Source organism: Pteropus alecto, unplaced genomic scaffold (genome assembly GCF_000325575.1).
Source record: "Pteropus alecto unplaced genomic scaffold, ASM32557v1 scaffold98, whole genome shotgun sequence".
NCBI lineage: Eukaryota > Metazoa > Chordata > Mammalia > Chiroptera > Pteropodidae > Pteropus > Pteropus alecto.
This window is the reverse complement of record NW_006443570.1, coordinates 19,743,223-19,770,159: the sequence shown is the minus strand read 5'-3', so window position 1 is coordinate 19,770,159 and position 26,937 is coordinate 19,743,223. Positions and strand designations below refer to the sequence as shown.

General features: G+C 41.9%; 3 protein-coding genes and 1 pseudogene across 3 annotated transcripts in view; 3 read left to right on the top strand and 1 right to left on the bottom strand.

Annotated features, from left to right (window-relative positions):
* Nucleotides 1–14,817, bottom strand: part of SUPT6H (SPT6 homolog, histone chaperone) — a 30,451-nt gene extending 15,634 nt beyond the window's left edge. Inside the window, exons 1-15 of the mRNA XM_015599167.2 lie at nucleotides 14,484–14,817; nucleotides 6,416–6,547; nucleotides 5,291–5,449; nucleotides 5,114–5,190; nucleotides 4,571–4,763; nucleotides 4,252–4,336; nucleotides 3,372–3,645; nucleotides 2,882–2,983; nucleotides 2,513–2,629; nucleotides 2,080–2,169; nucleotides 1,745–1,887; nucleotides 960–1,108; nucleotides 710–808; nucleotides 98–227; nucleotides 1–13 (exon numbers count right to left, since the gene is read on the bottom strand). Coding sequence (XP_015454653.1) covers nucleotides 1–13; nucleotides 98–227; nucleotides 710–808; nucleotides 960–1,108; nucleotides 1,745–1,887; nucleotides 2,080–2,169; nucleotides 2,513–2,629; nucleotides 2,882–2,983; nucleotides 3,372–3,645; nucleotides 4,252–4,336; nucleotides 4,571–4,763; nucleotides 5,114–5,190; nucleotides 5,291–5,449; nucleotides 6,416–6,524 — 1,740 coding nt within the window. The 5' untranslated portion in view covers nucleotides 6,525–6,547; nucleotides 14,484–14,817. The remainder of the gene's footprint in view (nucleotides 14–97; nucleotides 228–709; nucleotides 809–959; nucleotides 1,109–1,744; nucleotides 1,888–2,079; nucleotides 2,170–2,512; nucleotides 2,630–2,881; nucleotides 2,984–3,371; nucleotides 3,646–4,251; nucleotides 4,337–4,570; nucleotides 4,764–5,113; nucleotides 5,191–5,290; nucleotides 5,450–6,415; nucleotides 6,548–14,483) is intronic.
* A 3-nt stretch (nucleotides 14,818–14,820) lies between these two features.
* SDF2 (stromal cell derived factor 2) lies at nucleotides 14,821–24,074 on the top strand. Its single transcript, XM_006925007.3, has 3 exons — nucleotides 14,821–15,104; nucleotides 20,533–20,729; nucleotides 23,155–24,074. The coding sequence occupies exons 1-3, from the start codon at nucleotides 14,954–14,956 to the stop codon at nucleotides 23,440–23,442; spliced, it is 636 nt and encodes a 211-aa protein (XP_006925069.1). The 5' UTR covers nucleotides 14,821–14,953; the 3' UTR covers nucleotides 23,443–24,074.
* LOC112473126 lies at nucleotides 16,737–20,526 on the top strand (annotated as a pseudogene).
* A 2,602-nt stretch (nucleotides 24,075–26,676) lies between the features above and the next one.
* The window catches only part of KIAA0100 (KIAA0100 ortholog), a 24,364-nt gene continuing 24,103 nt past the window's right edge, over nucleotides 26,677–26,937 (top strand). The window contains exon 1 of the mRNA XM_025041620.1: nucleotides 26,677–26,851. Coding sequence (XP_024897388.1) covers nucleotides 26,784–26,851 — 68 coding nt within the window. The 5' untranslated portion in view covers nucleotides 26,677–26,783. The remainder of the gene's footprint in view (nucleotides 26,852–26,937) is intronic.

Here is a 26,937-nt window from a genome sequence, read left to right as displayed (position 1 = left end):
TGTAGGGAACTGACTGTGGGGAAAATGGGGGAGCTTAGAATGTGACTGTCTTTGCTCTCAGGCCCCTCCTCCTGCCAGTAACCTGCTATACGCCTACCTGCAAACATAATCCTTGGCCAGTTCCAAGGGCTCTGCAGGAAACTGCTCTGTCTCGTGCCGCTGGTAGCTGTCCCGGAGGTTTTCCCCAAATTGCTCAGGAGTAAGCCCAAACTTTTTGGCCAGGCCATCTGAAGCAAACAACAGAGTGAAAGGTAAGGCAACAACTAGTCTCTTGGCTCTTAGAGTCTAGAGCAGCAATTCTCAACACTAGACTTTCAAAGAGTCATGAATGAGCAGCACAAGGATGTCTTATAAAGAAAAATGAAAATGATTTTAAACACCTGATGGTTTGTTATAAAGCAGAAGAAACAGAAATTTCTATGTGACTCCTGGGTTCAGAACTAAGGTGGAAGCTACGGTTTAATAAATTCCCAGAGATAGGACAGACTGCCTCCCTCTGATCATATGAGTTTCCCATCCCTTTGGGAATTTAGGAAGAGGCTAGACCATTACTGTGGGGTGGGTGTGGGTCACGGGAGCAAGTGTGCATAATTGGATTGGTGATTCACTCAAATGTCCTTTAAGTCCTCTTCCTACCCACAAGTGACTATCAGGGAACTTCCCTTGCTCAAGTCTGCCATGCCCAGGCCTGAAAGCAGCTAGCTTTTACCTAAGCCAGCGCTCTGACAGATGGTGTACATGTCTCGGCGGGAAGCCTGCTTGAGCTCTGGCCCCCTTTGCTCCTCATCTTCTGCCTCCTCACCTTCACCTGAGAGGAAAACACAAGTTAGTGGTCTAGTTTCTAGTTATTCTCAAGGACCTGACACAAGTACAGAAGCCCTAAAAGGCACTCAGCCAGGGCATCCTTGGAGATGCCATGCCGTCATTAAGCCTCCTGGGTTTTCTTTTCCAGCACTCACCTTCCTCATCTCCCTCTTCCCTTACACGCTTTAGCTTCTTGCGGTTGGCCTTAGCAGCATTTTGCATCTTGGGAATGTCACGACCATAATAAAGCAGAAAATGGCTGTAGACGTCTTTCAGCTCATCCATGGACTGTACATCCTTAAGCCTGGAGAGAAGGAACATAAAACCTCCATTGTCACCAAAGGAGGGTGTACCCCAGTTCTGCTACAAGAGGTCCAATGCCTGTGAGGCAAGGTCCTAACTAGGATAAGTGCCTACATTCCCCAATTACAGACACACAGTGGTCCCAGATCATGACTTAACTGCAACCAAGGCATCTGAAAGGAGGTATATGTCAAACAAATGGTAGTTGATTATTAAAAGTGAAAACAAAAAGGGAAAGATGAAGCAACATATCTCTACAAAGTTCAGAGTGCCTGAGACAGTCTTTGTCCCATTTCCCTAGCTTCATGAGGCTGGCCACTAAAATCATGATTCCTTTCCATAACCCACTGATTCCAGGCTCACCAAACTGCTTTCTGATTATAAATTGGTTTCCCGTGCAGCTTTATATACATGGGATATATAAATCAGTAAACATGAATATCTGCTCCTTTTAACCTTTTATACCAATATGAATAATATAAATTTGCCTGTCAGAAAAGTCACTTTTGATGTGTTGACAAACTGAATTTGTATGGGATGGGCCCTGTGCTGAGAATTTTGTAAGGTTATGCTGCTCCTGGGGGCCTGCCTTTGATCTGAGGGCTTCTTGTCATGGAATAAATCCTGCACATACTACCTCTCCATGTCTGTGGTGTCCAGAGCCCGGATGCCATCAGCAAGAGGTTTGTCAGGATCAGCAGAAATCTGCTCGTACTGGTAAGCCTGCATCTTCTCAAACAGACGTGTTAGGTTCTCCTTGCGGATCCTCAGCTGGGTCCACTAGGACAAAATAGGGCAGGAGTAAGGGCTGGTGTTCAGCCTTGCAGACTCAAGGCTACTCTGTTCCTTACCAGGAGACCTAGGGGAGGCTTAACAAGACTGGAGATTTTGGGCTGCCAAGAAAGCTTGGGCCCGGGCAGTAGTGGTGTCCAATCCAGCCCTCAACCCCTTGGGGGGCTGGATCCATATTACCTTTTCATCCCACTGCCACACCCTCCATAGGTCATTGATGTGCAACTCAGGCTCCACATACTCCTTTCGGTAGAAGGCAATAAAAGGCACCTAGAGTGTGGCAAGGAGACTGCAGTCAACCAGAGAGGAAAGATCTGTATGAATCCTCTTTGCTAAAGGGATAAATAGCTCCGGGAAATTCATCGGTTTGGAAACTTGGCCTCCCTCAGAGGCTCATCCAGGGCACGCACTCCCCGCCACAGAAGAAAATGCTGCAGACAGGGTTCTCTTGATTACTAAAGACTCCTTTAATACTCATACTTCTTGAATCAAGGGACCACTGCTGAGGATAAGAGAAGGGGCTACCCACCTGACTTAGGTAGGTACCATTCTCTTCATCACCTAGCTGAATTTCTAACCACTAGAAATGAGCCACTAGAGCTTGAGGTGCTACCTCAAAATGCTGATTTCTCATGAAGCCCAGGGCCTCTTTGATCTTCTGAATTGTGCTGGGCCCTTTTCGACTGAAGCTGCTGGTTGGCTGCCCTCGGTCTAGGTAATCACAGCTTTCCTATAATTGGAAGAAAAAAGAAAGAAACAGCAACACTGTTACTTGCTTTGTCTTACCGCACATGAAACTGTTTCAGGTCACGGGATGACCCCCTCAGATGAAATCTTAAAAAAACAAAAAAAACCAAAAACAACAAAAACACACACATGTACACACAGAGTTCTATACTAGGCACATAGATGTTTGGGGCAAAGGAGGAGCAGCTCCTTGACTTCTGATTCATGTCAAACATAAGGATCATTTTGGGGGTACCTGAAGAGAAATGGTTGGGGTGGCAAAAGCATTCCTGTAGATCCAGTCAGCTTCTTCCTCTAGTTCATCATCTTCAGCCCCCTTGACTGGGATGGAGCGGAGCTGCAAGGGATAAGACAACAGAGTGAGAATGACTTTATCTCACATCCCATTTAGGAAAAATGCACCATTTCTGGACAAAAATGTGTGCTCTGCAGGCACACATTTTCAGTGCTTGGAAGAGTATCATCCTGGCAAGAAATAGACACATCCTATTTTACTAAAAAAAGAGTGCTATTTGAAGAACCATAAGCAGCACGACAGTCTATCTTCCCTCCTCTAAGAGCTGGACTCCTTGTATCCCCCAGTCAGATGGGGTTCAAGTCTGACTCTCTAGATACCATTCTCTATCGGACTGTTACTAGATTGTTTTTCAGCTACGACCCCTTCAGCAAGGACGCTCAGGACAGGTGATGACAGATCAGCAGGACAGAGGCTGGTGGTTTCTTACCTGGAACCTCTCAGGCAGGTCAGTGGCTCGAATATCATTGTCCTGATCTGTGAGGTGACTGCTTTCCAGCTCGCTGGGCTCATACATCTCAAAGATGCTCCTGCGGCTCACACGTTTCTTTGTGGTCTTCTTGGGGCGCACTCGAATCTCACCCTCAGCCTCATCGTCCTCATACTCATACTCTTCCTCTAGTTCTTCATCATACTCATTATATTTTTCAAATTCGTCATAGTCAAAGTCTACACCAAAAATTTCCTGAGCTTCTTGCAGGGCCCTGTGGGCGAGAGCAAGAAGAGTTAGCCCAGGTTCTGGAGAGAAGAAAGAAATGTAGACCCTGCACAGATCATTTACTTGCCCCAAGGGAACTAAGTAGGTTAAGAGAAAAGTTAATTCAAAAAACCATATTCACTGTGGAATAAAGGCTTAGCTGGGGGATACTGCTGGAGAAACTATTACTTATGGAGGCTAAAAAGCCGATCTTTGGCACATGCTAGTGATATAGATCAAATAGCAACAGAGCAGATGGGTCCACATTCTGCTCAGTGGATCTGTCTTTTGCTAAGGCATTATAGTATTCCCTTATAGCAAAGCCTTCTTCCAACAAAATTATATTTAAAGGCCAATATATAAAAGAATAAACATGGAGCTACAGTTGAAGAGGGAGGCTGGAGCCTTGCTCGATCTCATAGTGGCCCTGGAACACAGAGCTCTCAGGGTTTCTAGGAGCAGTATGAAATCACTGCCTAGCAAAAGTTATTTGAGACAGGGAAGCAAAATGGCTGAGAGCTGGCAATGTCCCATTTTTGGCAAAGGCTTGTGACCTCCTTCCTGCCTAGGTTCACTCAGATGCTATTACCACCTCATACCAGACCCCACTCACGCATCTGTGTATCCCGGAAGCTTTTTCCGCCACTTAGGTTTTTTTAGAGGCTGTCCATCATCATCCACAATGAAGTCGTCAATGTCTGGGTGGGGAAGGGAGGAGTTAGTGCTCAGAAGCAGAGGAGAGCCCGGACTAAATGAATTTAGATCCTATGATGTGAGTGGCCAGTGAAGAGTAAGGAGGCTCCCCAAAAGTAACTTCTTTGTGTCAAATGCTGGGGGCTGACAGCTGAAGAATGGTTTCCCATCTTATTCCTAGGAGCTAGGAAATCCCAACACTCACCCAAACACCAGCTTCTCTGCCTGATGCCACATACCTGACTCTTCATCATCTTCCTCTTCCTCCTCTGGAGGAGCCATGGGGGCCTCCACGGCCTCCTGCCCCTCTTCCCCTTCCCCATCCTGGAAGATTTCCTCTGCAATGGCCTCTTTTTCATGTTCCTCCTTGCCATATTCCTCCTCATCGTCATCCTCATCATCTGACATTTTTTTGACACGTCGGTATTTTTGCTAGGGATGAGAAAACTTGCTTTATCTGGGTCTTAGGGGACTAGTGTAAGGATGCCTGCTCTCTAGTCTCACTTCCATTTTCCCACCAGTTACGCTGACCAAGGGAGATGAGAGAGAACACATTAAGTGATACACTTTCAACTCCAAAGCCCACTCTAGAAATGCTGACAAGCCTTTTTCTAACGGATCAGGGATGTAAATCTAGGGCTCCCCAGCACAATGATACTGAGCAACTTTCTCTTCTCTGACGTCCCCCAAACTGTCTAGATGTGCCTCCCTCTCCAGGAGTCGTTGAATTTCAAGGGCTTTCTCTTTCATATCCCGGGAAATAGAAAAAGAATGACACTTACCCCTCTTTTGACTTTGACACCTAAATTCTCCTCAATGAGGTCAAAATCATCATCTTCCAAGCGGTCATCAAAAGATGCTGGAAAAAACAAAGTGTTACCCATGGTGATGGGGAGGCCCCTTCTCCACTGCAAATTCCACCCCAGCCTCATCTGACTTGAGGAGAGACTATTACTCACTGCGTTTCCTCTTTTTGTGACCAACATCATCTTCTGAATCACCAGAGTCACTACCTTCATCCTCCTCCCCTTCATCTTCATCATCATCATCATTGATAAAGCCTTTCAGGTTGCCTTGCTCATCCTGATCATCTAGGTTTTCCTCCTCCTCCTCCTCATCTGGAAAATATGCATGTTTAAGGCATGGAGTTTGGGAAACAGGCTGGGAGTGGGGCCAGGCCACTTGCTTAACTCTGATTCTTTATCTGCTCTGAACTTAATGACCTAGGTGCCATGTTTACTCTTCTGCTTCATCTAAAGATGCAAAAACATGACTATTGACTTAGAGCAGAAGCATCTGGAAAGAACTATCTCTTTCATATATTCGCCATCTGTCTTTAGGCAAGACGTTTGGCTCTTTAAAATCATCACTTGAGGCTTTACAGCCACCAATAACCTTCATTTCTCTCTGTTTATAAACTCAGCAGCTCCATTCCTTCTTTCATCCATAAGTCTTTTGATAACACTTACATTTCCCTTTCTGATTTCACAGCCATTTCATGGTTTTATTCTGCTGATGACCCTAATGGTTTGGTTTGGCCAGAGAAATAGAAAACTAGGTACATAAATACCAACACTGTCTACAGCCATGCTACACTGAACAAGCCTGATCCTGTCTGATCTTGGAAGCTAAGTAGGGTTGGGCCTGGTTATACTTGGAAGGGAGACCACCTAGGAAGACCAGGTGCCATAGGCATAAAAAATAAAAAAATAAGGGATTGTAAGCTGACAAGGTCCTTGCAATCTGTGAGGACAACCAAAGGTTGCTTCGCTTAAAAAAAAAAAAAAAAAAAAGGAATAAATACCAACACTGCCATGTCTCTAAAAGAGGGAGACATTACATACGTATTTATGGTTTACTGTCTGTCCCACTAAAGTAAATTCCGTAACAGCTGGATCTTTATTTTGTATTCTTAGTTCCAGGCACAGTGCCTGGCATATAGTGGACAGATGCTCAGTAAATATTTTCTATGGCTGAAAATTCTCAAGCTGGTACCTCATGTGTGATAACTTCTGTGCTTAGCCTGAGCAACTATCAAAAGCTTAGCAACAGTGAGAATAAGCTTGAGGCTGGGGCCTCCTCACCATCATCCTCCTCTTCCACAAATTTTTTGGTGACCCGGGGTACCACCTCGCCTTCATCATTGTACTCTTCCTCTGATTCTTCAGCCTCGCTTTCCACAAAATCAGACATTGCTGCAGCTTCTCACGGCCCACCTGAAGACGACCAGGGAAGGAAGGGAGATGGTGATTAAAAAAAATCAGACACATGATTTTACAGAGGGTCCTAAAACCTTTCCACAAGCATGCTTTTTGCCATGTGCCACTGCTCTGCCCACTCAATCATGTCCACCTGGGGAGGAGAGAGTAAGAATCAGATGGCTCCATCTCTTCCATTTTTCATTCCTTCCAAGGTTGCTCCTCTCACATGTACCTTTAAAAAGATGATTATACTGGACTTCTTTATATATATATATATATACATACACTGTCTTGCTTCCCCGAAGAGTTTTATCTCATCATTTGGGGGCAGGAATGGGCAGATGAGGAAAGAAATTATTGTAGAGATAATCGCATAGATAGGGATATGGTTGTAGTGAGATTATACGACTTGATCATCAAGAAGTTTGAGAAATAGTAAGTGCCAACTTAATGACAAGCACTTTTATATACACTATGCCTGGCTATTGGCAGAGACAAAAGGAAAATTCTTTTCAACAAATCAAACATTTTATGAACTTGAGCCCACCTGTGTGAGTACTGGTTGGGAGAATTTTACTGGAGAAGGGGCCTCTTTAGAAATATTAAAACCATAACTCTATTTTTACCATTTACTTGGATAGTAAAACAAAATAAATAAAGCAAACCACCACCTTGAAAGAGGCTTGTATGACCTACAAAATAAAAGCAACATAAATACAAAGATTGCTGAAATTAAGGTTCAAGATCAAATCCTGGTCCCATCATCTATCAGATATGTAAACTTAACCAAATGACTGAATGTGTGTGAATATCAATTTCTTCATCTGGAAAACGGCAATAGCACTATCTACCTTGCAGGATAGTTGAGAATATTATATGACCCAAGGGAAAGAACATAGTTTACTGTTTCTGTAAATGTTAACTAAGTTTGAATTTGAATCCTGGGCCTAATTTTCCTTAGTATTCTGTAATTCTGTACCAACCAATCTCAATTTTGTCTTCAATTTCTCTGTTTTCAGATTTATCCAAAGCCTGGAAATGCAATGGAGAATGCCGGAACCAGAACATGGAGCTTCCTGGGCCTTGGGTAGGACTTCAAATACAAATCATAACATCGAGTATCCATTCTAGAATCCTGAAGCTAGCTGCTGAGTAACTCAGTATGACTCGTCATTCTGTCCTATAATGGTTCACTGTGCATGACTATTTTCCCCACTTAGATTATAAGTTTATGGAAATTAGAGGCCATATCCAATTGAAGGGCTAATAAAAAACCTGAAAACTTAAGTGGCAATATGAGAAGCATTACAAGATACTTAGTGATTCTTTACCAGATAAGCTGTATCTTTCTAGGTGCTCTGCACAAAATATGAACTGCTCCTTACTTGTTAAATATTTACTTTTTCATATTGTTGTCATCTTCCCAGTGGAAGCTGGCAATGGGAAGCGGGGGAAGAGGAATACCTGAAATGGTCTGAGCTCTAGCAGGAGTCTTAAAAAGCTGTATGTAGTTCTGTGGTGCTAATTCTTCAGAAAATTACCCTTATTGATCAACTGATACTGTAACTAATTAATTTAAGATTAACTGAGCTCAAGGAAATAAAACTGAAGGCACTGAGTTCTGGTGGAAAAGGAGGGACAATGATATGCTCTTATGTTCAGTTTTAGGCTGAGGTTTCAGATGCCATTCTTTTCAAACCTTAATGAATGCCTACCATGTATAAACACTCTGCTAGGAGCTAGGGATTTGAAGGGAAACAAGATTATTCTCAAGGAGTGGACGTCTAGTAGGAGAGAGATGTGAAAATAAGGGCCATAACATAATTTTATGTATTATGACATATATATAGAACAGGCCCAGGATTAAAATAAATCTACAATACTCACATAAAACCAAGTAAAACTAATACAGGCCTTTCCTGAGTACTTTAAGACAGGGTCCCCAACCCCTGGTCCATGGACTGGTACGGATCTGTGACCTGTTAGGAACCAGGCCACACAGTAGGAGGTGACTGGCAGATGAGTGAGTGAAGCTTTATCTGTATTTGCAGTCGCTCCCCAGCGCTAGCATCACAGCCTCAGCTCCACCTCAGGTCAGACATTAGATTCTCATAGGAGGACCAGTCTCTGGTGCCAAAAAGGTTGAGGACTACTGCCTTAAGCAACTAAAAAAGAGTGCCCTGAGAAATAATATTTATCACACACCTACCAAGTTCCAGACTTAATATCTATTTAATCCCTATACTGTCCTATGAGTTACAGCACACACACTTCTCTCTCCATTCAACAGAGGACAGACTGAGATGAAGTCACTTGTTTAAAGTGACACAACTGCAAGTGCTGAGATCTGAGTTAAGGTCAATCTGACTCTAAAGTCACAGTTGTTTCTACTAGATCAGTAGTTCTCAGTGTGATCTAGGGACCACACCCTCCTCAGGAGTGTACAGTGGAGTTTTCTGGAGCTTAATTAACATGTAGTACCACAACAGACTTGCAGAAGCAGTTATGAGAATTCAGCTGTATTCTACTAAGGCAGACAAAAAGATTTACAAGCAAGCAAAGAAGTAAAACAACGCTCTTCTGACTACATTTTTTGTTTTGATGATTATAGTTGTTTTTCATTTATAGTTGTTTTTTCACAAAAAGTATTATTTATGTTAAAATATAGTGGGCTTATTTTCTTACCAGCTTTAATGAGATATAATTGATATATAACACTGCATAAATTTAAGGTGAATGTGTTGATTTGATGATATACTTGTATACTCCTAAACGATTATGTTTTTGTAGTGGGATTATTATTCAAAATGAATATGAATCAGTTTTAATTTCTAATCCAATAAACATCAATATATATACACATATAAATCTCATAAATATCAATAGATTTAGCTCACATAAACAAAATGTCTTTAGAGTCTTAAATTATTTTTAAGAGTATAAAGGAGTCTTAAGCTCAAAAAGTTTGAGAGTCACTATATTATACCAATTGTATAGGCCCCTCAGGGTGGCAATATAGAAAGCCTTGGGGTTAGATTGATGCCCCCTTTCCCCCATTATCTGTATCCTTAAGGTCATTCAGCTTGAATACTGCCAAAAGTGAGTATCTAAAATTTTGCCATTTAAATCTAGTGCTCTAATTTTAATTTTGACATTGCTCCCCCTCAGCCCTGAACTGAGTCATTAAAAATAGATTTGGTTACAGCAGCCCTCACATAGCTTGCCTGCTTTAATTAGGCTATCAGACCCACAAATTCAGCCATGTAAGGCTTCAGCATTTTCACATTAAATGCCAGCTCCTGCAGACCAGATGCCCTACAGCCTACTTAACAGAGAGAAACAGACAGCTTACCTGATGAAAATAACAGCTTTCTTCTGTCCCGGGGGCAGCTGGTACTCTGTGCTGCATGTAGTTTTCCTCCCATTCCCTAGGTTAGCAATAAAGTACATGCTGTGCTATAGCTGGGGAATGCCTCCAATCTAGCTCACAGCCAAGACTTCCAGCTAAAAGAGGTGTGCCAGAAGCAATCTTGACTTGCTTCAACTTGCAGGAGCTAGATGTACAGGGGGTGCTGCAGCAGCACTGCAGGCTGAGGTAGGCGAGCAGCAACTATTCCAGAACAAAAACACTACTTATTACTATATATATATCTGAGATGAGCCTGATGTAGTTTGGATTTTTGTATCTCGTACTTATGCTCTTGAATTTTCCCCATATTCAGACTGTAAGTTAAATTTGCTGCTGAAATAGGTCAACAAGCCGAGTGGGGTGGTGAAGGAAGGTTTCTCCAGGCAGAAGCACAGCTGCAGTACAAGATGTGGCTCAAAGGGAGAGGCTGGCAGTTACCATGACATTCTCTGGAAGAGGAATGGAGCTGGGATCACACTGTCACAGGGGAGGCCCTCAGCAGTCCCTCCCGTGGAACAAGATAACGTAGGAGGCAATTAAAAGGAGACCAGAGCAAAAGGAGATGTCTGTTAATTCCCTCCACTGGCAGCTTCAATTAACATTTAGTGTTGCTTTTTTAAAGGGTCAAGCTCTGTGCTAGGATTCAGTATCTAAAAATTAGTTAATTTATGCTTTTTACCCTGAAGTTCACAATCTATGTCAAAAAACTTATAAACTTGTAAATAAAGTATAATAAATGTTATATGATAGTTATACACCAGGATTATGAGAGCAATATGAAAAGGGAGGTCAGAGAATATCTCAGAAAAGGTGATGCCTGAGTCAAGAGGAGTTAAGGTAGTTTGATAAAAGGAAACATGAGCAAAGGCTGAGTTTGAAAGGGCCTAGTGGTCTTGGTCTGGGGAATAGCCCCAGAAGTCTGGTGTGAAGTTTAAACTACAAGACATTCTGTATTTAATGAGCAAGGGCCTAGGACATTTCCAAAGGTGTTCATGAGTGACTATACAACTTGGAATCCCAAAATGTAAAAGTTTAATAAATAAAAGTATGCAGAGTCCACTTAGGACAAGTTCTTTTAATTCTGGGATTCAGAATTCTTTGTTATGAAAAATCCTAATCATAGCAGGTCAAGATGTTAAAATACAGAAGAGGCTAATTTTACCTATAATCATTTTAACATGCATACACATCACATTTATGAGAAACAACAATTTTAGAATCTTTTCACTATCAGGGTATAAAAAGCATTATTGTTAATAACAGCTAACGTAAGTAACTTAAAAATATTAGTTACCCCTACTTCTTTCTCTGGGGAATAAGGAAAGGGCAAAAGAGCAGAAACAACTGAAATATGTAACCAGATTCAGAATCCCTGCAACAAAAGGAGGAACAGTTACTGAGCCTTATACCACACATGCTAGGGAACATATGGAGTCGTTCCTGCTCTAGCACAGGGGTTGGCAAACTACAGAGGGTCAGAACTGCCACTGTAGCACATAAGCAGACACTGATAACATGTAATGAATGGGAATCACCTAAGTTGGCCTAGGAGCCTTAGTTTCATGACCCCTGATCTAGAAGTACACTGGACTTTGAAGAATCGATGACAAAGGTACCATGAGAGCCTGTAATAGAGGACTCTATCCTGGCTTTGAGGAAGTGACTTTAAATAAAGACTTTAAGAGTGAGGAGGAATTAGCTAAGTGGAGGAGCTGGCTCTTTTGGAGGTGGTTAGAGGAGTGGTGGTGTTGGAGAAGAGCGCTCCCAGCACCAGGCCCAGGATGCCTTGTGACAGGAACGGTGAAGGCTAGTTTGACTGGGGCGAGAAAGAAGAGTTCATGAGTTGAAAGTGAAGTCACAAAGATCTTGGTATGATAAGTTAAGATTTTGGACTCTATTTGAAAGGTGTTGGAAAGCCCCTGCAGGATTTTAAACAGAGAACTGACTTAATTTACTTACTAATTCAACAAATACTTATTTATTAAGTGCCTACTACATGCCAGGCATGTACAAGATACCTGTATACCTCTAGGATACCTGTATTCCACAAACAAGTAATACAGACCTTGTTACAAGTGCTAGGAAGCAAACACCCTCACCTCTGAGAGGGTGAGTTTAGGTTGAGCTATCAAGAATGGGTAGGATGTGGTATGCAAAGCCAGGTGAAGAGGTTCCTTGTAGAAAAGGTGAGGAAGAACTTGGCATATAGTAGATGTCCTAAAGCCAGTGTGACTAGAGAATGATGAATGTGAGAGGGAGGGGCTTGCTTAAGTGGGGCTATGAAGTCCGAGGAAAGCCACTGGAAAGTTTTAAACAGGGAAATGACATGACCTGACCTGACCTGATCCTGCTATGTAGAAAACAGACCAGATGGGCATTTGGGTGGGAGCAGGGAAAACTAAGGATACCACTGTGGTAGCCCAGGCAAAAGATGATAGTGGCTTGGAACAGGGTGGTAGCAATGAAGGTGGAAAAGAAAAGAAGACAGATTTGAAATATATTTTGGAAGTAGAAGTGACAGAACTTACTAAAAGACTTGGGGATGGGGACACTGAGGGAGAAGGATCCAAGACGATTCTCCGAGGTCTGGCTTTTGTAATCATGTGGATGAGTACTACTCAGTGAGATAAGGAAGACCAGGTTTGGAAAAACAGGAAAACCAAAAATTTTTTTGTTAGGTTTTGGATATCTAAGAGGCATCTAAATAAATGCAGCTATTACACAGGCATTCTGTGCACGATTCTTGAACACAGGAGAGGGCTAGGCTAGAGATTTAAATTTGGGAGTTGCCAGCTTTCAGATGGTAATTAAAGCCACCAGATTGAACCACATAAAGGAAGTATGCAGAGAACCCAGGATTAAACTATAAAGAAAATCTAACACTTATAGACTAAGCAGAGAGCAAAAGCAGCTAGCAAAGAGACTGAGGAGCAGCCAGAGAAATGGAGAAAATCCATAGTGAAGTGTCAAACGAAGCCAAGAAAAGGTTTCAAGAAAGAAGTAGACTGTGTTGAATATTCCAGACACTGAGGAAGATGAAAACAAAGGATCCATGGGATTTGGAAATACAGAAGTGACTGGTGACCTTGATAAGAGCACTTTCTATGGAGTAGTCAGAAGAGAAACCAGACTGGTGTAGGCTGAAGAATGAATAAAAGCCGAGAAAGTTGACACATGTAGAAATGGGCGTATGAAGGGAAGTTAAAAAGTAAGATGGCAGTTGGGAGGCGGATGAGAAGGATACCAGAACATAATTTGTATGTTGACAAGAAGAGATTTTTATACAGAGGTAGGATCTGGTGACTGATTTTATTGGGGAACAATCGAGAGGAAAAATCCAAGGATTATACACTGAATTCTGATTGTGGTGCCATTACTGAGACCAAGAAGCAAGGGCAAATTTATTTGCCTCCAAAGACCATACGTTTCCACCATACAGGGTAGGTAGGCTTCCTTACTTGTGAAAGTCTACTGAGGGAGAACTGTAAAATGTGGCTGAGCCTCTCTCTCTAGACAGCAGCACTTCCTGATGTGATTAATCTCTTGATGAGGTTTAAACCTCTTAGGGAATAACAATACTATGCTAATGTAATCTAGAAGCCAGATAAACCAACTGAATAAGAATGGACTTGTATTGGCTAAAAGGACACAGTTATGGAAAAAGATCTCTAATTCAGAGCTGATGGGGAAGCAACCATACTTTTGTAATTAATACAACGAAGATTTAAAAACCGGTAACTTTCAGATAAACAGTGGAACTAATCCTTCCCCGCCCGGAAGCAGTTAACTGATTTCAAAGTGTTTATACCTTCCAAATTCATTGTTACCAGCGGTGTTAATATTCCCTTACTATTTAATATGACAGTGAATTTCCATGGCCACATTTTGGAGAGCTTAGGCCTCCTCTTAAAGAAAAATAAGGATCAGTTCTTGCAACAAACAAGAGAAATGAACTGGTTCAACGGAGTGCCTAGAGAGAAAGACAGAAACTGAAAGGAAATAAAGTTTTGACTTAATAGCCCATTCTGATGTTTGTGGTAGGCGTTTGTGGATGCGGCCATCTACAAAAAGTTCTAATTTTATTATACAACAATGGGAAAAAAATAATGGAATTTGGCATAGCCCTCTAGCCTCATGGCCGAGCTGCTGAAAGGTCCATAGGTAGCACATCTCCAGAACAAACAACTCAATCACCTGATCCTGACTCAGAAGCCCCAGGTCCCTTCCATTTCCAATCCATTCGCGTGGCCCAGTTTTCAGAAGCTGCGACAGAAGGACAGGACCACAGGATGCCTGTTGATACAACAGGCCGCCCAATTCACGGATTCCGGGTGGCACAGGGTTCGGAAAAGCCTTGAGACTCTGAGCAACTATCCTACTTTCCTCCTCCTTCTCCTTCATAGAGCGGGTAAGGCCAGGAGCTCCCCTTCTTCCCGCATACGACTCTCCAAAGCCTCTTCCCTTACGGGAACAGGCCCTAGGAGCCTGATTCCCCACTTGACCCATTCGCGGAGCGCACTTTTCAGTCCGAACTTTACCTACCTGAAGCCCGCCGCTTCTCCGGTGCGCTAAGCCCCCACCGAGGAAAATGGAGTCGTCGAACCGAGACTGGGAAAGGATAGTACGGACCCACCGCACGGCCCCTCCGCCGCCACCGCCGCCGCTGCTGCTGCGTCAACGTGCTACGTCACTTCCGGCTCTCTGTCACTGGGAGTGGGAGGGCCATTTCTTGCTACCTTCTTCCACTCGGCTATTGGGACTTCGCCCAGGGGCCGCGAAAACTGGCAGAAGTGGTTCAGGAAGGTAGCTGTCAGAACAGAGCCCGGAACGGAGCGAGCAGATCGGCAGCAACTAGGCCTACTGGGTTCCTAAGGTCGCTCTACCCAAAGAAACCATACAGACCAGACTAGGGCTTTTTCATTTCCTCCTCTGTGTGGTTCCGCCTGCAGCTTCCGGTTCCGGGAAGGGGCAGAGTTTTCTTCGAAGATTAGGGGCTTCGCTGCACAGCCAGGATGGCTGTGGTATCGCTACTGTTATTCGGGGGTTTGTGGAGTGCTGTGGGAGCGTCCAATCTGGCTGTCGTTACATGTGGTTCTGTGGTGAAGCTACTCAATACGCGCCATAACGTGCGACTGCACTCTCACGACGTGCGCTATGGGTCAGGTACTGCTAACCGGGATCAGGTGGGCTGAGTAGACCGGATAGACTCCGGAGGGGGCGGGGCCTAGAGAAAATCAGAGGGGCGTGGTCTGGGAAGGTTAGGGAAGCCCCTGGGAGGTTCTTGAGATCTGGAGGTGGGGAGTCGGAGAATTGAGTTGTTCTAAGGCATCTTAATACCAGCTTCTAACTGGTCAGCTACGTGCCAGGTACATGCATTACATACATACTTTTTTAGATTTATAACATTCTTACTAGGTAGAGACTATTGCTATCCTCATTTTACAGATGAAGGAATAAGTCGCATGCCAAAGCCTTGCAGCTGGTGAATAACAGACGGGATTCCACCCAAATCTGTCCAAATTCAAAGCCTGCTTTCAGCTACTACCGGCTGGCACTGCTTAGTGTGTGAGAGACAGACATGTAGAAAATTAAAGTGCTGTTATCTCTGAAGGCTTGAACTCCAAGAGCTCACTCTTTTTAATACGACCCTCTGTTTTAGCTCTTTTACTTCTTACACTTGCTCTTCAACTCTTTTCCTGTAGCCTCTTTTTACTCAAAACTTACCCTTCTTGTAAAGAATTTAAACTAAAACACTCTGGAATTGGAGAGGAAACTTTTGAGAATTTTTTATCGTATGAAATTAAAATGTTTAGTATGTGGGTTTATTTATAATTCAGCAATTATTTATGGGTCCATTCAGTATAGATTAATGAGCTCCTATGTGCCTGATATTGTTCTGGATACAGATGATGTGGTGGTCAGTCAGCAAGTTACAAGAAGACAAAAAGAGAGAAAATTAAGATGTAAGAGGCATCTAAGATGACCACTGGATTTCTATCTTGGATGACTGATAATGCTAATAGCTGAGAGGAAGGAGTTCTCTCTACTAGTCTGTGGTTCAGGATTCTCAAAACCTGTCTGACCAGTTAGACTGAGAAAGGAACTGAGTTATCATTGTTGGGATGTCTTAATAACCCTAGCAACCATTCAGCGAATACCTACTATGTGTCTCGCTTATTACTTTTGAATTTGATCTAGTTTCCTACTTTGGATCTACCAAATCAGAATGTGGGTGGAAAGAGTCCCGCCAGTAGGAATCTGTAGGTTTAAAAGGTTCTTCAGGTGCACTTGATGGGTAGCCAGATTTGAGAACCAGATTCAGTCTGGAGCTCAGAAGAGAGATCTGTGCTGAGCCTGAGATAACAGAGGTAAGTACAGACGGTCCCTGACTTAAAGTTTTTAGACTTTATGATGCTGAAAAAACAATACGCATTCAGTAGAAACCAGCTAGGTTAAGCTATGGTTTTTGGTAGGTTAGGTGTATTAACTGTAAGTCGAGGAGCATCTGTTCAACATCATTGAACAGGTGGTAGTTGAAGATGTGGTAGAGTAAATGAGATTGCCCAGGATGATCTGTGGTTCTCAACCTTGTGTCAGTTTGAATCACTTGAAAAACTTGTTAAAGCATTTATAAATGCTTTTGTCTTGACTCCCAAGAAGTATTTAAAAATGGGTAAGGGCCAGGGATAGAACTCTGGGTAATCTCAAGGTTTAAGGGTGAGAGGGGAAATGGAGGGTTTAATAGAGAATGAAAAAGTAGGAGACAGAAAGTATTAGACCATGATTTAGTGAAGCATGGCAGTGAGGGCCAAGAGAACTGTAAGGCAGTAACCAAAAGTAAGGAGGAAGGTTTGGTTTGGTTTTTTTTTTTTTTTATTTTGAGATGTAAAAAACTGTTATGAGCTGAGAGAAAGAAGCAATAGAACTGGTAGTTTATCTACATTCATTCACATAACTGTGGTACATGACATAATGTGTTAAGTGGTAAAAAGGAAGTATCATTAAAAGGCTGTGGTCAGGTGGGGCCAATGGACTGAAGGCAAAAGTAGGAGGAATAGGTAAGATGACCTGAGGAAAGTGTCTGGGAGATATGGAGTGCCTTCAAAGAATTGTGTAGTGAATGAGGCCTATGGAAAATAATATCCCTGGCATTTATATGAGAGAGTGGTCTATTTGGGGGAACTTGACGAAAGAGAGCTTTGCGGGGGTCAGGTGGGGGGATCGTGTTTCTGTCCATGAGGAGGGGTAGGGGGTGGCACCCACACCATTTCTAGTCATTTTCAAAACGCCTCTCACCGATTCTCAAGGTCAGGCTGTCGGCTCCTGCTTTGCCCCATATTGGTAGCTTATGTCGATCCTGATGAAAGAGCAATTAATGCTCTCAGAGAATTTAATGAAGAAGGAGCTCTGTCTATACTACAACAGTTCAAGGAAAGTGACTTGTTCAGAACAAAGGGACCTGATGAAGCAAAGATCGAGGCCTTGCTCTAGAGGACTGGTTATACTCTGGATGTAACCACAAGATAGTGGAAGTGTGGTGGTTCTCCCCACCAGACAGTTTGTATTCTGGCATGCAACCTGGAATTAGAACAGAATCATCTTATGGGAGGGCAGCAGAAATTACGTTCTTCCAAGAGAAATGACGAAAAAACAGAGGAGCTAGTTGACAACAGTCTTTGTGGGTAAAATACTAAGAGATATATATGAGGGTGAGTTGGTGCCCCTTTTTGAAAAGACTGGTCCCATTTGGGATCTACATTTTATGATGTATTCATTGCCTGGTCAGAACAGAGAGTATGCATTTATCACCTGTGGAAAGGAAGCTGCACAGGAAGCTGTTAAACTGTGTGACACCTACAAAATTCACCCTGGTAAACATCTTGGAGTGTGCATTTCTGTGGCAAACAACAGGCTTTTTGTTGGATCATTTCTGAAGACTAAAGAAAACATTCTGGAAGAATTCAGTAAAGTCACAGAGGGTTTGGTGGATGTTATTCTCTATAATCAGCCCAATGACAAAAAGAAGAAAAGGAAGTTCTGCTTCCTTGAATATGAGGATCACAAGTCAGCAGCACAAGCCAGGTACTGCCTGATGAGTAGAAAAGTAAAAATATGGGGAAATGTAGTTACAGTTGAATGGGCTGACCCTGTGGAAGAGCCGTATCTAAAAGTTATGGCTAAGGTGAAAGCTTTATTTGTGCTGTGAGAAACTTGCCTACTACAATGACAGAAGAAATACTGGAAAAGTCGCTTTCTGAATTTGGAAAACTTGAAAGAATAAAGAAGTTGGAAGATTATACATTTGTTCATTTTGAAGACAGAGGAGCAGCTGTTAAGGCCATGGATGAAAGGAATGGCAAAGAAATAGAAGAGGAAGAAATAGTCTTAGCCAAGCCACCAGACAAAAGGAAAAGAGCCAAGCTGCTAGACAGGACCTCCAGAAGCACTGTGTATAAAGATTATTACTATCACCCTCCTCCTCGCATGCCACCTCCAATTTGAAGTCGGGGTCATGGTTGAGGGAGAGGTGCATATAGCTATGCTCCCGAATACTATGGCAATGAAGATTGCTATGACGATTACTATGATTATGATTATCACAACTATCATGAAGGCTATGACGATCTCTACTACGGCTATGATGATGGCTATGCAGTAAGAGGAAGGGGAGGACGAAAGGAGGATGAGGTGCTCTACCATCACCAAGGGGGTAGGGAGCACCACCTCCAAGAGGTAGAGGTGGCTATTCACAGAGCGGGGGCACGAAGAGGCTCTAGGAGTAGCAGAGGGGTCCTGCACAACGAGAGGCTGTCGTTCCAGCGGAGCTCAGGTCAGTCATGGGGGCAGTGTTGGAGGCAAGAGAAAGGCAGATGGGTACAACCAGACCATCTGCCTTTCTCTTGATTCCAAGTGCTGTCAGACCAACAACCAACAGAACTGGGGTTCCCAACCCATCGCTCAGCAGCCACTTCAGCAAGGTGGTGACTATTCTGGTAACTATGGTTACAATAATGACAACCAGGAATTTTTTTCAGGATACTTATGGGCAACAGTGAAAATAGACAAGGGAGGGCTTGAAATGATATTGGCAAGATACAATTGGCTCTAGATTTACATTCTTCAAAAAAGAATTGGCTTAACTGTTTCATCTTTAAGTAGCAATTTGCTGCCATTTGTATTGGGCTGAAGAAATCATGGCTATTGTATATATCCTCAAGTCTTTTTGTTTTTTTTCTTCTTTTCATAAATGCTCTTGGACATTACTGGGCTTGCAGAGTTCCCTTATTCTGGGGGTTACAATACTTTCATTGTTTCAGGCTTCATTTTAACTTCAAAACAAGCTGAGCACACTGTTAAATCATGATTTTGCAGAACCTTTGGTTTTGGACAGTTTCGTTTTTTGGATTTGAGATAGATTACATAGGAGTATGGAGGATGCTGTAAATAAAAATACAAGCTAGTGCTTTGTCTTAGTAGTTTTAAGAAATTAAAGCAAACAAATTTAAGTTTTCTTACATTGAAAATAACCTATGATTATATGTCTTACCTTTCTAGAACTAGGTTAACTGTGTTTTAAAATTGTTATAACTTCACACTTTTTGAAATCTGCCCTACAAAATTTATTTGGCTTAAATGTCAAAGCTATGACAATTTGTTCCAATTTCTTGTTCATGTAAGATTTCAGTAAAACTCAAAAATCTATTTAAAAAAAGAAAGCTTTGTGAGAGGCCGTGTGGTAGAGTGGTTAAAAATGTGAGTAATAGAGTCAGGCCACCCTGATTCAAATCCCAGCACAGTCTCTTGGAATTGAGTGACCTTGAGCATACTATTCAGCCATTCTAACACTGCTTTCTAATACGCACCTCAGAGAATAGATGCATGTATTAAATGAGATTATTCAGGCAAAAGGCTTGGGTTAGTGTCTGATGCCTCATAAGTGCTTAGTACACATTAGGTAGCTAGCAATTACTTTTTTTAAGTCTGTAGCTACATATTTAACCCAGTACTTTTTACCTTGCAGAATTATACCACTTTAGGCAGTATTAACCAAATTTAAATGACTTAAGAATACTTCTATAATATATTGGTACATCACTTAGAGAAATTCAGGAGCTGTAATGGCTGCTTGTATTAAAGATGACAGCAAAAACTGGTCTCATTTTAATTGCGTAATGTGATTTTTTTTATTATAATACATAGTAAACATTGAATAAATATTACTGAACATGTTAAAATTATGTGATTAGACATCTGACATATACTCGATGTTGTCCAGGCTAACAGATACAAGTACATGCTGCCTGTGCTTCAAAAAAACATGTGTGGTCATTTATTTAGTGCCCTTTCGATGCAAATTCATGGAATTTTCTGATATGGTACACTCTTAAATATAACTTCATACAATAACTAATACTATGTAAATATATTTAGTATTTCTCATATATATTTTAATGTTGTAGAAGAAAAAAAAATACCAAGTATAGGGTTTCATCCTCACTCCTCCAAGCCTCTTTTATGTCATGGGGCACAATATTGGCCAGAGGAAAGAGGGAGGTCTGGTTGAACTCACACTTTTTTTTTTCTATTGCAGGCAGTGGGCAGCAGTCAGTGACAGGTGTAACCTCTGTGGATGACAGCAATAGTTACTGGAGGATACGGGGGAAGACAGCCACAGTGTGTGAGAGGGGAACCCCTGTCAGATGTGGCCAGCCCATCCGGTTGACACATGTCAACACTGGCCGAAACCTCCATAGTCACCATTTCACCTCACCTCTTTCTGGAAACCAGGTGAGTTGGCATCCCGTGGATCATTACTGCTCTGTGCTTTTACTCAGATGAGTTGTTTGAAATCATGGTTCTTAGCTCTTTCTTTTCCAGGTGTAGATGTTCTCTTTTGTGCAGACCTGGAGAATTGGCTCTGACTCATAAGTGAAAAAAATTGTTTCTGGTCAAAATGGAGGCTTTACATCTACATCAAATGAAGAAATGAGGAGGAAAGACAGAATAGGTGTACGTTAGCATAGCATAAGTTACCCTGATATTGTAACTTATTGTAGCATAAGTTACAATAAAGAAACCCAATGTTTTCCAAACTTGGAATAAAAATTATTCTGTTTTTCAATGATGCCAATTGACCCCATTAGGAAAATGAATTAGGTAATGAGCCACTTTTTGAACTTTTGGAGGGTGTGGGATCCCTTAATGACTTCTTCCCTCCCACTCTGCACATTGTTTTCCCTATTAACATCTTATATTAGTATGGTAAATTTGCTATAGTTCATAAAGCAATATTGATACATTATTATCAACTAAAGTCTTTAAATTATCCCAATTTCTTTAGTTTTTACCTACTGTCCTTTTTCTGTTCCGGGATTCTCTCCAGAATACCACATTATATTTAGTTGTCATGTCTCCTTAAGCTCCTTTTGGCTGTGACAGTTCTCAGATTCTTCTTGTTTTTGATGACCTTGACATTTTTGAGGATTGCTGGTCAGATATATTATAGGGTGCTCCTCTGTTGGAATTTGATTTTTTTTTCCATGATTAGACCAGATTTATAAAGATTTTTGGGAGGAAGATCACAGAGATAAAGGACCATTTTCATCAATTGTACCAAGGATACATACTATCTACATAATTTATGACTATTGATACTGATTAGTTGGCTGAAGTAGTGTTTGTCAGGTTTCTCAGGTAAAGTTATTCTCTACATTTTTGTCCTTTCCATACTGTGCTTTGGAAAGAAGTCACTTTGCACAGCCCATACTGAAAAAATGGAAAATTATGCTCCCCCTCCTTGAAGATAGAGTACTACATGATTTATTTGGAATTCTTCTGTATGGGAGATTTATCTCTTCTCTATTTATTTATTCAATCTTTTATATCAGTATGGACTCATGGATGTTTATTTTATACTTTGAGTTATAATTTAGTACCACTGTCTTTATTTAGTTACTCAAATTGTTCCAACTTCTGCTCTTGGGAGCTCTTTCAGTTGTCTCCCCTTCTCCATTTGACATAGTGCTATCAGTGTATTTGTGTGTTGGTATGTTTTAACACTTCCTTACTTTCTGGCACTAAAAGATATTCCAGGTTCATCTTGTGTATTTCTTGCCCCAGTCCTAGAAGCAACTATTTTCCAAGGAGCCCTGCTTTCTTTTATTGGAAAGTGGTATTGGAAACCAAGATCTGGGCCCTACATGAGCTTGTTGCTCCTGGGGTGTTGTTTCTTTTAGGCCCTCTCATCTGACAGAAGAATGAAATATGTATGTAAACAAATATATACGTATCTATAAATGTTTATATGTGTAACTGTATGTATCTATATTAAGTTAAACATGAGTTTTAGTAATATCTCCAACTCTAGTCCATTACCACAGAGATTGTCTAGCCTCCTCCCTTTGCTTATTTGTAAATCCCACTCTAGCAGTGAGATACCTGGCTCCACTGTCATCTGTTTACTTCCTTGTTCAATTCTAGTATACTAATATAGTAGTAGAATTGTTAATTTTGTGCCATTTCTTTTGCCTTTAGTCTTGCATACTGTTTTCAAATGACTGTTTTTATCATTTAAAATTATATAGCTATTGTGTAATTACATTATGTATTTCTGAAATAATCAGTAACTTTTTATTATGATAGGAACTCTGAATATTTGGCCTTAAGGGGAATGGGAGAAGAAGAGGAGTGGAAGATATAATCTGCTAGAACTTGCTCAATTAATATGTTTTATTTTATTTAATTCTCATAGTTTTTCAGTAAGGTGATATGTCATCATTTTATAGAGGAAAAAATGAAGGCTCAAAGGAGTTACATAGGAAAGGATAGAGTCGAGAGTCAAGGTCTGCTTGTGTCCAGAGCCCATCTCCTTTCCAACTTGTGTTTCTCACCAGGTCACTTAAAATCTAGTTAAGGGAATGAGGCTGGAGTGTTTAAAGTCAAATAAGAGTTATAAAGTATTTTAAGACTATAATAGAAAATATTAGGCAAATAAAGGGTTACTTGCAAAACAAGTGTTTGGACCATAATCTGAAGGCAACTGATTTTATATCTTTTTATCTTTTTTCCAGTTTAAATTATTTAATTATTTTTAAACAATACTCGGCCTCTCATTTTTCTTTTGGGTGGTTTTATTTTGCTTCCCATCACCTCCCTCCCCTTTCCAAGCCTATGTGTCAGCCATGCTAATATTGCTACCATCTTTGTCTTCCAGGAAGTGAGTGCTTTTGGTGAAGAAGGTGAAGGCGACTATCTTGATGACTGGACAGTGCTCTGTAATGGGCCCTACTGGGTGAGGGATGGTGAGGTGCGTTTCAAGCATTCTTCCACCGAGGTTCTGCTGTCTGTTACAGGAGAACAATATGGTCGACCTATCAGTGGGCAAAAAGAGGTACATGGCATGGCCCAGCCAAGCCAGAACAACTATTGGAAAGCCATGGAAGGCATCTTCATGAAGCCCAGTGAGTTGTTGAAGGCAGAAGCTCACCATGCTGAGCTATGAGTCTAGAGGCTGTAAGCTACTGTCACCACACAGTGTTCATAGACATCTGCTGCTGCTTCGGCCTGGGATCCCTGCCACAGGTTCCCTGGGCATTGGCCGTGTCACCACTGAGATGAAGATGCATGACAGAAGACAGTGGCTGTGTTTGGAAGCTTCAGCCTGTCACACTTGAATTGGTTGTTTTCCCAGACTTGGGTCAGTTCTTTCTGATACAAGACTTGTTGGTGAAGGAGTAGAAGCTTTTTATTCATATTGATGAGACAGAAACTGAGGAAGACATCCCTCCTAGCTAGAAAATTTTTGCTCTTCAGAAGCTTGGCATCATGGATTATTAATATGTATGACGTTTTCCCTGCTTTCTTTCTCCAAAATGATAAAAAAAAAAAAAAAATTGTTAGTCACTATGTTGTCATTTATTTGATGTGCTAGTTCAAGGTCTGATTAATCCTTGAGTCCTGAGAGTCATTGCTATCATTCTTTTGAGATGCTGGGAACCTTTAGTGTGGGTCATTTCGACAGCCTTACTTGCATCCAATTTTTTTCTCTCTTTGCTTTCACTTCTCTCCCATCTTTACTAATTACGGCTAAAGACTCTCAAAAAATACAGCTTAATAAATAGCCAATGAAATGTTTTACTTGATCTGTTTCTGCAGTTGAGAGAAAGGGGTAGGAATAGAAAAAGGAACCTACATTTATTCACTAATTACTAGGCACCATAGTGCAGATCTTAAATCATTTAATCTTCACAGATGTGGGATAGATAACTAGTTTTACCAATACTGCCCAAATTCTTAAAGCTAGTAAGTAATTTGAGAATGGGAATCCAGCAGTGTCTGGCACATTTTTTTTTTTTTTTTTTTAACTGCACTACAATTGTGTTTAGCTCTTGGAAGATAACTACTCTTTTTGGACAAATGTGATATCTTTCTCTGAAAAGGTGGGTAGAAAACTTTTGTCCTATGCTCACTTCATTCTTTCCTTTCCTTTGCTAGTCAATTCCAGAAAGTTTGTCCTTTGAGCATGACAGTGGTGAACAGCCATTTCTGCCATCTGCTTGTACTAGCAGGCCTTTTTATTTATTTTTATTTATTTAATTGAAAAATATGGAGGTCACATTGGTTAATGAAATCAAGTAAGTTTCAAGTGTACAATTCACCAGTATGTTGTATATATATTACAATGTGTGTTCACCACCCAAATTTAGATTTCCTTTCTTCACCAACTATTTGGCCCCTTTACCCCTATCTACCTTCCCCCATATCCTCTTCCCTCTGGCAACCACTAATCCACCATCCGTGTCCATGAGTCTCTGTTTGTCATGTTTGATTGTTGCTTTCCATTTTATATTCCAAATGGGTGAAATCATATGGTTTTCAACTTTTTCTGTCTTACTTTGCTTAGTATGATTATTTCAAGCTCCATCCATGTTGTCGCAAATGGCAGGATTTTCTTATGGCTGAGTATAATAATCCATTGTATATATGTACCACATCTTTATCTAGTTATCGATTGTAGGACACTTTGGTTGCTTTTATGTCCTGGCCTCCGTAAATAATGCTGTTATTCACATTGGGGTGCATATGTCTTTGTTGATAAATGTTTTCAAATTTTTTGGGTAAATACCCAAGAGAGGGATTGCTGGATCATATGGTGATTCAATTCTTAATTTTTTGGTTATACCAATTTGCATTCCCACCAGCAGTGTATGAGGGTTCCTTTTTGCCCACAACCTCTCCAATACTTATTACTTGGTCCTGTTGATGATAGCCATTCTAACAGGTGTGAAATGGTACCATCATAGTTTTGATTTGCATTTCCCTAATAGCTAGTGAAGTTGAGTATCTTTTCACATGTCTTTTGGCATTTCATAGGCCTTTTTATTTTAGAAGCTTATATTTTTTTCTTCTTTTAGCTTTAGGGAGTTAAGGTAGAACATTTGGGGATATAGGTATCCCCTGTTTTCTGAAAGTTTGTGTTATGCAGCACTTTACTTTTGTGAAAGACCTACATTAGTATGGCAATTTTTTTTGTAAGAGCAAAAATCCTCTTTTGATTTCTTTCTGTTAGCGAAAACAAGTACTAAGGTGAACTTTGGGACAGTTGGGCCTTCCCTGAAGGCTCACAGAACATACCCTGATGAGAGGTTTCAGATTACAAGTATGGTGGAAATATAGTGTTTGAGAGTAAATATGAACTAGAAAGAAACAGTGGTGGAGCCTCAGAGATGTGAAATGACTCATGAAAGGACTAGAGAAAGATGGAAACCAGTGGCGGGGTACAAACAACTTTGGGCAACCCAGGTGAAAGGTGAAATTGTGCATTATCTGAAGGCATGGAAAAGACAGTCTTTTGTAAAATTTTGAAGGATGTTTATAAAGATTAGGATGTGAGAACAAAGGTATGTAAGCTACTTATTTTGAAATCCTCAGAATTTCTTCAGCTTGTACTGGATTAGCATCACTGTGCTAGAGTTAGAAGGGACCTTTGTCCAATACCCTTATTTCACAAAGAAGGAAACATGCAAAATAAAGTTGACCCAAATTCTCTATTTTGTGTAATAATTTTGCTTCCCAGGTAAGCTGTTGCTGACGGGCCAGAAAAACGTCTACTTGTGGCATCCCAGATTGCACTACGCACAGTAGACACTGACAATTTCTCCAATTAAGAATTTAGAATGGTGCTGCCCGCATGAGTCCAATACAAATTGACTAGAACAGTATTCAAACAGTGAATGAATAAAACACTCATTCCTTACTGGACGGAAGGAGGTGGTATTTTTGAGGCCGTATAATTAACCTCTTGGTTTCCTCAGTGATTTTCAGACAAGGCCTCTAAGTAAGATAGGAAAACTACTTCGTAGGGCCTAGGGGTGCGTAATATCCTCGGTTCAAGCCCTAAGTGGCCAAGTAGACTAACCATCCCGGGAATGAATGTTCCGCGGCCAAAAAGAGCCAACGAGGTCCACTGGCAGCCAAGGATAGGAGTAGATTCCCACAGTTCCGGGAACGGAAGGGTGCGCCCAGGGGCGGGGCGTGTGTGGCAGTTCGCGCGAGGTCCGCTCCCCGGCATTCTTCGTCTGAAGCCACGCCCAGACTTCGCGCTTGCAGCGGGTCGGCCCTGTCGGATCGCCGGCGCCGGGCGGGGCGGGACAAGGAGACAGCTGTTGGCTGGAGGGCTGCGGGGGGCGGGGCGCACGCGCGCCAACGCTTCCTGGTCCCGTGCTGTCTCTGCGCGCGCGGCTGGTCGGCCGGCGGCGGCGCAGCACGTAGCCGTAGTGGCAGGCGGGGGGGTATGCCGGCAGGGCGGGGGCTGGAGCCAGGCCGGGCTGGGCCGGGGCTGTAATGACCCTGTTCTTCGCCGCGCTGTTGGCCTTGCTGTTGGTTGCGCTGTGCGCCCTTTTCCTAAGCCGGTGAGGGGAGCCCGGCTATGGCAGGGTTGCGGCAGGGAGTGAAAGGAAGAGAGACTGAGGAGGGGGCGCGCGCTGTAAAGAGCGCG